At 43.5% G+C, this 12,049-nt stretch overlaps 1 protein-coding gene across 2 annotated transcripts in view; it reads left to right on the top strand.

Moving 5' to 3' along the window:
• The window catches only part of dym (dymeclin), a 64,559-nt gene that overhangs the window by 22,869 nt on the left and 29,641 nt on the right, over positions 1–12,049 (top strand). For both annotated transcript variants that reach the window (XM_083793539.1, XM_083793538.1), the window contains exons 8-9: positions 1,007–1,149; positions 9,498–9,683. In XM_083793539.1, coding sequence (XP_083649665.1) covers positions 1,007–1,149; positions 9,498–9,683 — 329 coding nt within the window. The remainder of the gene's footprint in view (positions 1–1,006; positions 1,150–9,497; positions 9,684–12,049) is intronic.

Genomic DNA, 12,049 nt, shown 5'->3' with positions numbered 1-12,049 from the left:
CTTGCTGAAGACAGAACATCAGCGTTATGATCAAAACCATGGAGAGCGCCGTAGATTTAGAGTTATGAGCCACTTTGGTCGGCCCGTAATCGAGGAAGTGAACGGCAGTGCGCATGCTTGAAACTATTTGAAGATTTGGATCCGGGTCAACGGATTCAGATTCAGTAAAAAAATAGTATGAGATTAGGTGATGTTCTATATTGTCTGAATCAACTTTGTTTGTGTTTGTTTACGTACTAAAAGAGTGACTTTGAGAGCTGTTTCGTAAGTAAATGAGGAACATATTTAGAATATAAATTTCTAATCACTGGACAATTATTTCTTATTTCTTGTCCAAGGTAACTACACAACCCAAAACTTGCACTTTAAGCTTTCTTGTAATTCTCGTCTTGTATTTAGACGGTATAATTGTAAGAGAAATGTCTGTGTCCACAGTCTACTCTCCACAGACAAAAAAAAAGATTCTCAATCAAAAGAATTGTCGACACGTTTGTTTTACGTGTGAGAGTCCACTGGTGTGAGATTCCAGACGCTGGTCTTATGACTGTAAAAGCCTTAAAGCCCAATTTATTATCCCTCTTTTCAGTTTGTTGGAATGTCGCTCTTCCACAAAAACCTTGTGGTGTTCCAAAAATGTGTTCTCACACATTGAGATAAAAACCCAGCCAACTATGGCTGTTTGTCTGGAAGTCAGGCCCAAATCTTTCCTGTGAGGTCTGTGTAATTTGTTTCAAATATTCAAAATGTTTCAATAGGAAGTTGGCTGTTGATGGTGATGAAAATAATGATGATGATAATATATTTTAGTTTTCTTGCTTTTGTTTTGCCATGCATTTAATGCGTAACTACTGTATGTATGCTACCTTTTTGGCCAGGGCCCACTTGAAAAAGAGATTAATTCCTGCACCTCCCAACTCCACTTTCTCTCTCTCTCTCTCTCTCTCTCTCTCTCTCTCTCTCTCTCTCTCTCACTCTCACTCTCACTCTCACTCTCTCTCTCTTCCAGTCTGTCTCTCACCAGTCGACTGGTCAAGACTCTGCTGTACAACTTCATCAGACAGGAGAAGTGCCCACCTCCTGCCACGCACATCTTCGAACCTCAGGCCGAGGGCGGCGGTCTGTTCTACGGCCTGGCGTCCGGAGTGGCAAGTACGAACGCCTCAGTCACTTTCTTTAGATGCCAGACACAGTGGAAGGTCGCACCTTCGTAACCCGGAACGTTGCATTTCTCAATAAATATCTTAAAGTAGGAGTCCAATGGCTTTTTTGGGCATATTATTTTGTAGTATCAGTCTGAAATGGAAGCCTCTAGGTTTCAGAACCAATCAGAGCGTTGCATCCCTTCAGGCCATTGGGCTACATCCACGTCTAAGTCTGAGAGACAAACGGTGCATTTCAGCATGTGTGCTACTGCGTGGCTTATTTCTGACCTGTTTTCAGATACATATTTTAGGGTGCTGATTAAGTTTAAAATGAGTCATAAGATGTCTGGATGTCATCTTGAATGAGATTATAAACGGAGTAATTCTGTAATAAACACCAGCTGTGTTTGGAGGAACACACAGCATTGGGGAATAAAACGGGTGAATGAAATCAATATTATTTCACGCCTCTACACGTCATCACGCAGCACATTTAGTTTTTTGTCACTTTTGATATAGAAATAGTACACAAAAATGGAAATGTTATCATTGTTTAGGCATCTACTGTTGGGTATGCCCACATTAATTTCCTTTAATCTACCGCGGTGCATAAGGCATTATCAAAAACAAAAGAAAGATGTACTTGTGAGAGATGAAAGAGAGAGAGTCCTGGTACACGAGATGGAAATGAATACTGTCTGTCTGTCTGTCTGTGGGCCGGCTACTGATCAGGGATATGAGTTATGGTGGCCTGTTCTGTAATCCTCTAGAGCCTGCTTGTCTGCAGCCACCTCCCTCACACACACACACACACACACACACACGGGCGCATGCACGTGCATATACGCTGAGAACTCAGTCATCACTGCATTATTTTTGTTCCTGCATTTGCATGCACATCATGTTTACTTAGATGATTGCAGCGAATTCACAGAGGAATTGCTCAACAAGTAAAAAACAAAACAAAAAGATAAAACAAGGGACAAGACGTTCTTTTTTTCCGCCCATGGGAACTTAACATTCAGCCAGACTTTAAGTCTGATTCATACCGGTGTGTCGTGCTCCGTAAACAAGCTCACAACACGTCATGCACGGGACTCATTGAATTAAAAACAAATCATGAAATTGTTGGAACATTAAAAAAAAAAGATCTAACTTTTAACACAAATCTTCTCTTGAATCTCTTCTTGGGGTCCCTGCCCTGGCACCACAAAACATTTGTGCAGATGTGGGTCTGCAGCCAAATACTGTACACTACATATCAATTTGGGTGGTCCTTTTTTTGTAACCACTGGTTTAAGGCATGCAAACACCAGCGTATAGATCAGGCTTTAAGTCCTCCAAATCCACATGCATCTCCATAGAGCAATTTATGGTTCTTCTCAACCTTTTCAGGCTGTTATGACCAGTTTTATAGTATAATTTATAGTATAATTAGTTTTTAATTTTGAAACATTAACGGTAAAAAGGGCTTAACAGTACTTACATTGTCACACTACTCTCCTCTGGGGACCCCCCAAAACCATGTGGGGACCCGCCTGCGGGTCCCGAACCCACTGGTTTAAGGCAGGCCAAACACCAGCGTATATAGAGATCACAGGCTTTAAGTCCTCCAAATCCACATACATCTCCACACAGAGGCACAGCGGACTGGACTTTACTGTACATTCCAGTGGCTCTGTATTGAGACGTCACTGTTTCATCACATGGCATGTTAGTAAAGCTTGTTGTGTAACCTGTTGGAATGAAATGAACGGCAGCTGTGCATGGGACTGGTCGGTGGGGGGTGAGGTGTGTGTGTGTGTGTGTGTGTGTGTGTGTGTGTGTGTGTGTGGGTTGGGGGTTTTCCCCCTCAGCCTAGCATAAGCCGGGATGACAAAGCAAAGCGACCACCTCTCCATTTCCGTCGCCATTTTAATGTCTCTGGAATAGTGTGCCCTCCCCCCCCCCCCCCCCCCCCACACATACACACATGCATACACACGCACACCCATTCTCTGTCTGTCTGTCACACACATGCATTACGCCGCGTTCTCACACACACGCACACGCTCACTTTCTCACAGTCACATCCCTCTCTCGGTCGGTCGGTCGGTCACGCACGCACGCACGCACGCACGCACACACACACACACACACACACACACACACACACACACACACCCTCTCTTACATATGTCTGTCTGAGTGTGAGAGAGTGTCTGCAGGGAGGATTATCACCCAGACTGTTGGTCCTCTCCTCTCCTCTCCTCCCCCGTTTTTGTACGGAACGGAATAGAAGGGGGGGACTTCAGAGTAAAAGCTGCCATATCTGTGCGGCACCCCGAGCTTCTATTTTGAAAGAAATCCCGTCGCTGAATGTGTTAAGACCTGTGGCCAATTCAAAGGTTTTCAGGAAAGATTTTGAGTTAAAAAATGTTCGCTTTAAAAAAAGAAAAAGCATATTATATTCAAAGATTTGACGCACAATGAGCTTACTATCTGGTATTTTTAAATTATAATATAATATTATTATTATTATTACTATCTGCTATTTTTACATAGCCAAAGTATAAAATGACACGGATGCTTGTCCCGGATGGAATGGGTTAAGGTCGATGATGTCACTGACTCATCTGGTGTCTCGGATCAGCCCAGTGACTCACATGTCTGGGATTGTTTTATAGTCACAAACACGGGTTCGAGCACAGTACTGTACACACACACACACACACACACACACACACACACGCGCGCGCACACACACCGGAACAGACGCATTGAACTTCAAACAGGAACTGATATCAAGTTCCCAAAACTAGATTATTTCCCCCATAGTTCTCAGTCACCACAATTGATTTAAGACATTTGGATTCCATAGAAGCATCTTCTGGAAGCATGTTACGCACTGAAAATAGCAGATCTACAAGCTTGCAATAGGTCGCACTGCGATGTGTTTATTGCGATCGCAGGTCGCAGTTAACTATGAAATTGTGCATTTCCAGTCAGTTTCCAGTCAGCCCCATATATGGATATGCCTTGTGACATCACGTGATGTCATCAATATTAAGCCCATATATGGAGATCCCTGATGTCATCAATAATGGTCAGCAACCTACATCTCACCCTTAGAGTATATATGAATAGAGACGGCACCCGGAGGAAACCCTGAGGCGAAATGGACATAGTGGCCAAATGTGGTATTGCAGCTCGAGCCAGCGCTGGTCCGTTATCATTGCGCACGTTCATGTTATTGGGGCCATGACACGTGAACGAACGTTTCATACGTGAACGCGCACAAATGGCACAATGATAGTCAACGGCAGCGCGTTCATGTGTTTGGGGCAAATCCATCCCAGAATGCACTCTGTTCCTACACGGAAGGAGGAGTGAAATCGCCTCATGCGCTTTTGAGCAACTTAATGCAAGTGGATGGGAGGAGGAATCCGGTGCCGTCTCTATTCATATATACTCTAAGATCTCACCCCAAACCTCAAACCCTTAGATCTCCATATATGGAGCTGACCTGTTCAGACAATCCATATGTTGATCCTCCCCACCCGTCCTTCCCGTTTCGATGCCTCCCTTTTGACTGATACCTGTCCATTTAAACTCTAGACGGGCCTGCCCCAAAGTTATTAGTGCAGCCGCGCCCGGCAGCCGGCGAAAACTAGAATTCTCAACAGGCCCGAAAATTACGGCCCGGCCCTACCTGGGCCCTCATTAAACCCTGTACACTCAATACACTGCCCCCGCTACCACCCTTAGATCTCCATATATGGAGCTGACTTGTTCTTACATTCCATATGTTGATCTGACCTCATCAAACCCTGTACACTCAAGACATGCTCCATATATGGCAAGTACAGAATTCATTCCATATGTTGATCTGACTCCCCCCCCCCCCCCCCCCCCCCCCCCCCATGCCAAAGTGTCGTCGTCAGCGCTCGCCCAGCAGTCTGCTGTCACCCAAGCGAATATGTTGATCTGACCCCCCATTCCAAAGCGCCAGCGCTCGCCCAGAAGTCTGCTGTCACCCAGGTGGATGCGTGCACGTGACCTCGCCCTCTAGGGTGAGGTCGCTTCTCGCACCCCAGGTGACTTACTGGTAGATCGGCTATTAGTTATTTTAAGATTTAGTCGTTCAGTCAGACAGTCAGCCAGCCTGCCAGCCTGTCTGTCTGAGTACTGTAGCATTATTGGGTTTGTGTGGTGGGCAGGCAGACAGGCTGGGGAACCGAGCCAGACGGATCACAAACAGCATCCACTGAGGTTGTGTGTGTGTGTGTGTGTGTGTGTGTGTGTGTGTGTGTGTGTGTGTGTGTGTGTGTGTGTGTGTGTGTGTGTGTGTGTGTGTGTGTGTGTGTGTGTGTGTGTGTGTGTGTGTGTGTGTGTGTGTGTGTGTGTGTGTGTGTGTGTGTGTGTGTGTGTGTGTGTGTGTGTGCGCGCGCTCACACAGACAGGAAACACGGCTGCCAGGCTGGGCTCTCTGACACTAACGGTCTAGCCGCTGTGGTGCCAGTGATGAGATGAGCAGGGGTCACTCACTGCTTGTCTCTCATTCTTAGCCAACATATAACAGGATGAAGTGGTTACAATGATTGTAATGCCGTATTAACACATTTCTCGCCCCCTCTCTCTCTCTTTCTCAATATATCCCTCTCTCTTTCTCTCTCACACACTTTCTCGTCTGTCTACGCCGTAGAGAGAGAGAGAGAGAGAGATAGAGGATGAACGAAAGGTAGTTAAAATTACTAGAGATGAAGAGAAAGGGAAAGATACCTCTCTCTCTCTCTCTCTCTCTCTCTCGTACTTTTTCTCATTTATCTTTCATAAATCCCGTTCCTGCTGCTTTAAGCAGTAGGAGGAACAGGCCAGGGATCATATTTAAGATGGAGACAGAGAGACGGATCACACAAAAATAAAGAAAGGCAGAACAAAGACCAAAGTGGCCCGTGTTACTGTGCCAGTAATATGGTCTCTCTCTCTCTCTCTCTCTCTCTCTCTCTCTCTCTCTCTCTCTCTCTCTCTCTCTTTCTGCATTGTTGATGAGGATTGTTTATGTCCTTTAGCTCAGACATAAACAGTGTGGTTGTGCTCCTTACCGGAACTATTACACACACACGCACGCACACACACACGCACACGCACATGCACATACACATACAAACCCAAACCCACACATTAGCCATAAACCCTAAACGATCTCTGCCATTGATTAGCTTGACCACTTAAGCCCTATTTAAAAATATATACATTGTGAGCATGTATATCTGCTATTTTTTAAAGTGTTTTGGGGGAAGAATTTGGCCCAATGACATGACATGATCCAAATGCAGTGGTTCGCACTGAAATACATTACTGAATTACATTACTCAGCATAGAGTTTTTAGGCAGGGAAGAATACAGTACCTACTGTATGCTTCTCTTTTTTTTTACATTGATTCATAAATATACAATAAATACACGTAAAGATACAGTATTAGTTTATTAGTTCATAATATTAGTTTGTAAGTATAGTTTAGAATATCAGTTTCTAACGTATACTTAGAACAAAGGGACAAGCGTGGCTGTTCCCTGGCATTAGTTCCTGTATTCACAACCCCAGACAGAGAACCTACCATAGCTAGCAGTGGTGGAAAAAGTACACGCATGTCTTACTGAAGTAAAAGTATTGATACTGCAATATAGAAATACTCCGTTACAAGCAAAAGTCCGGAATTCTAAATGTACTTGAGTAATAGTACAAAAGTATTGGCATCAAAATGTACTTAAAGTACCAAAAGTAAAATTACTCATTGTGCAGAATGTCTCATTTCAAGTTTTCAAATCTTGTTACGCATTGTGAACTTGTAGATCGGCTATTTTCACTTATAAGATAATAATAATTATTATAAAGGTTTTGGACATACAAGGTTTCCACCCCACGACGACAATATATGAGAGAAGGTGACAGGCAAGGATGCTAAACAAGTCTTCTTGAGACACAGTGACATGGTCTGTGTCTGTGTAGTTCTTGGTCTCAACCGGTTGTACGTACATTCTGTGGAATGTAAATTTAATTATAAATAAAATCACACCCGTGGGGAGTGAGTGGTGCAACTCCGTGTTGGGGTCCCCGGGAGGAAGTTCCAGACCCCCGAGAACGCACCCAGGGTGGTGCCGGCCCGAATGCGGCGAGCCGCCCCGCGTCCGAAACGGTTGAGAAATGACAGAGTTAACGTGTGGGGGTCCCTCTACTGTACCCTCTACTGTACTGTCACGCCCGTTAGTGGTTGCACCACTCAAAAATCCAATATTATTATTACTAGTCCTTACCCGTTGTGAGATATTTGCCCCCCCTTGTGGCCGTGAAGGGTACTGCGCCTGGGTGCGTTTGTAATTGACTAATAAATAAATGAATAATCATTAATGTGTCAAATCGAAAAAAGGGCTTCGTTACGCCCTCCATATTCATATGGTCAATGCCTGTGTGAAAAGTGGGAGTGATTGGTGCAGGCAGTACGGAGTTACGGCAATGTTTCTGACAGACACACACACACACACACACACACAGACACACAGACATTCGGTTAATTATAGTATGATTATTATTATTACCTCTAACCACTAGATGGCAGCATATGCTCTCTCAGGATCTATGGATACAGCTAGTTTTGTTTTTACAAACCTTGCAAAAACTGTATGTGTGGCTAATCTTGCATGCTACTGGTCAGCACCTAATTTCCTGGATGCAGTAGGCAGGTTGGCACATGCCGGCTCATTGCGTCGCGAGTGATTCAACTTGTCTGGTCGCACAACCACAAAAGTTGCAAAAACACATTGCTCTTGCTATTCCGCAATTACTGCATGTTCTCTCTCTCTCTCTCTCTCTCTTCTCTCTTTCACACACACACACACACACACACACACACACACACACACACCGACGCACACAGTCTAGCGTGAGTCTTTTTTGTTTTGTTTACAGCACGCCCAGTGAATAGGACGAGTGAATAGGAGAAAGGAATGGAGAGCGTAAAGCTATATAGAGCAGGGCCAGGCTTTACAATATTATAATATGGTCTCTGTCCGGTGGAAACCTCATAAATGTCCAAAACGGTTACTTTTAAAGAATTCAAATTCAAAAATAGCAGATCTACAAGCTCATGACATGTCACTTTCCACCACGTTTTGACCTTGTCGATCTGCTATGTTGGATACTTTCTGTGTGATGCTGTAGTATGATGTGTCTGTCACTGTCCAGTTTAGCGACACAGTTGTTGTGTCCTGCTGTTTATCATAATTGCCGTGGAAACGGCCGCAGCTTGGTGCCTGGGGTGTGGACTGTCCGGTTGCGAAGCACAGTTCTAGGATTATGTTGCACATCGTGCAAGTTGCAAATCATTGGTGTGGAAGCCTCTTTGCGTCTTCTAGTTACAAGCTGTAATGCAGTTGTCATGCAACCCTTCTTAAGATTAGGCATATAGATTAGCCTGAGTGTTTTCAGATGTTTTGTAATGTGTGGTTGTCACAAAATCCCATTGGGCGCCACACCAGTGTGCCCTGAGACATACATGGGCAACTGGCGGCCCAGGGGCCACATGCAGCCCCCACCGGCCAGCAGGTTAATATCAGAATACTGATGTATTATTGATTTCAGCTAATTACTAGTATTAAAATGTTACATGTCCAATGAATTTGTATTTAGTTAAAAAAGTTAAAGTTAACATAACTATAACTAAATGCATTTGAAATTAAATAAAAATGTTTACGTATAGCCAAAATTGCTGCTGTACAAGCTCAAAACGTGTTGCAGTGCGACGCGTTTTGAGCTTGTAGAGCAGCAATTTTGGCTATATTTGAATTGAAATCCTGAAAAAAGAATTGCAGATCGGCTATTTTTGCTGCTACCGTAATATGCAATGTGGCCCTCTGGAGTGAGTGTGGAACTATAGTCCTCTCCATTGTCAATGTGGCCCTCTGGAGTGAGTGTGGAACTATAGTCCTCTCCATTGTCAATGTGGCCCTCTGGAGTGAGTGTGGAACTATAGTCCTCTCCATAGTCAAAGTTGCCCACACACAATAATACAGAAGCACTGTATTATTGGCCTATGTTTGATTGACTATCAGAACTCTAACAATAACGCTTATATGGACCACACGGTTGCTAAAGCTATGTTTCTATGTCAGTCGTTCTTTGATTTTTCAAAAATAGCAGACCTACAAGCTCTAGCGCGCCACTCGGTGGCACTCCGGTCAACAAAGTGTATACAGGTTTTAAGTGGTTAACTGTCTATATCCTCACCTTACTGTAGCTCCCTCCCATTTAACTCTCTCTGTGTGTGTGTGTGTGTGTGTGTGTGTGTGTGTGTGTGTGTGTGTGTGTGTGTGCAGGTGGTCTATGGAGTGTCTTCACGTTGGGCGGCGCGGGCAGCAAGACGGGGGTGGAGCAGGAGCACAACCCGCTACCGTTGTCCAATCAGAGCCTCTTGCTGCTGCTTGTCTTAGCCAATCTGACGGACGGGCCTGACTGGCCCAACCCCTACCGACAGGCTGTCACTTGTTTCAGAAACACACAAGGTATGCCATGTGTTCCCGTCCTTAGTTTTGATATTACATTTTGTAGGTAAAGAGAAGTCCTGCGTGGCGTGCTTCAGCCAGCAGAAGGTAGAAGGGCTCGTCAGTGCTCAACAGGGACAACTTTCATCAGAGAATATATACCGGTAAATCTCCTGACAGTGATTCACGGCCAAATGGTCTTTTCAGTGGTTTAGGATAGATTGCGCGCTTCGCCAACATATGAATGCAGGCTCCAGGTTGCCTAGGAGACAGATATAACAGGAAATGAAACGGAAGTGAAAAGTCCTTCTCCATCCGCCTCAATGTAAATAGATTTACAAAAAAGATAATTTATTTCGATACTTTTCCCAGATTGCATTTTCTTTTGTCAAAACAAGCTTTATTCACGGCTCATAACTAAAGAACCGATGATGGCGGTTACTGTAATTTATTTTCGGGGTGCATGCTCCAAAGGTAGATGTGCTCTAGCCTGCAGCACCGTCCAAAGTTGGACCTGTGCCTTTTATTAATTGCTCTGTGAAGGCTGTAATTATCACTCGATGTATCATCTTTTCTGAGCCCTCTTGACAGTTTGGATAACACCGACACCGTCATCAGTTCTGTGTACTGGCAATGGGGAAACCGTGGGTGTTATTATTTGTAGCATATTCCGTGCTCTATACTGTAGTTGCAAAAATAATAATAACACTTTGTATTATTTTCTTAATCCTAGGAAACAGGTCCTACCCTGCAAAAAGATTTACAGTGCAAACTCTTATGTAACCTTCCTTTGTCCTCAGCTGGTGTCAGACATTAACAGAGGCTGAGAAGTGGGATTATAAAACAGGTTTTTTAAGTGAATGTTTGACTTAACCGCTGTGCTTTTACAGAAGAGAGAAACGGTTCTTAAACCTCTCCCGAAGCAAAAAGGTTCCATTCATTTATAATAGCTCCAGTCTGAACTCCCCAAACGTTTGAAATCTCGGCGTGTCCGTTCTGCCGCTAAGCCGGCCGCATACTTCAAAAGAAGTAGAATGTTTGTTTTTTTCCAGCTTGCCGAAACCAAACAAGTTCTCTGAGGACAAAATAGTTTAATGCTCCGCTTTAGGCTCTGCTCTGAGTGCTGAACCTTTTGACACCGCCCCACTGTACACAGTGCTGGAACGGTGAATCTCTGCTGGTTGTTTACATCAAACCCAGATACGCTTCTTTGACGGATTTCTCTCTGAGATTTCACTGTTTCTGGCAGCAGACACAGTGGACTTAAGGCCTATTCATAGTCCAGTTTTAGGTGAAGAGTTGACCACCGGAATGGTGGTTAGTACAAACAGAGATGTTTATATGGTAGTTATATGAGTATGTGTGTATATATATATATATATATATGATTGTGTATATGTATATGTATATATACGAATTATCAACTGTATGATGGAGTATACCTGACTACTTTCCTGTACTATTTGCTGGCATGTTGTTGTTGTTGTTGTTTTTGTTTTGTTATGTACGTCATTGTGATATATGTCAAATAACTGAAAACCAAATAAAAATAATTGAAAGAGACAAACAGAGATGTGTTGTGTGAGCGGTGACCACCGCAGAGTAACGCCATGTTGTCGTTTTAGGTGGTCACCTCTTCTGGACTATGAATAGGCCTTAAGTTTGTGTTAGATCACTCTCCTTGAAATGAACCCATTAAAACGGAGAGAGTGTCATTTTTGAGCGGTGCACACCGCTCCAATGACAATGGCTTTGTGTGTCCCTACAGTATGTGTATGTATGTCTGTTTGGGGTATGAACAGGCAGCTGCAATACCGGTGGGTGAACTAAAGTGACACTGTTGAGCATTCAAAAGGCCCATTCACACTGACCACTATAACTATAACAATTAAAGTAATAACTAACAATAAAACTGGACCATACAATACAGAGTACAGTACAGTACAGTAGTACAGTACAGTAGCTATCACAAAAGTATAGTTGCACCGCTCAGTTCACACAGGTGTGATTTTTATTTAAGCGTTGAAAGTGGAAAACAAAACAAAACAAAAACAACACAAATCTCTTCTGTGGGTCCCTGGCACAAAAAAACTGATGGGGGTCCAAGTACATGTAATTTCGGGTTTCCTTGACACGAAAACGTTTGAGAACTGATTTAGAATCAAGAACGAAAACTAAATAAAAACGAAGCTATGATGACTAAAACTAAGAGTACATTATGACAATTCTGGCAACAAATAAAAACTAGACTAAAGTGACTAATTGAGAAGAGATCCTCCAGTAGAACTAAAAGGCAAGTAATTTTATGTTTGGTTGCGCTCGTTTGTTGCACTCTGCAAATAGCCGATCTACAAATTAATGATATTTAGTTGACTAAAACTAGACTA

This window comes from Protomyctophum parallelum (genome assembly GCF_964188405.1).
Source record: "Protomyctophum parallelum genome assembly, chromosome: 21".
Taxonomy (NCBI): Eukaryota; Metazoa; Chordata; class Actinopteri; order Myctophiformes; family Myctophidae; genus Protomyctophum; species Protomyctophum parallelum.
This window is presented reverse-complemented; position numbering and strand designations above follow the sequence as displayed.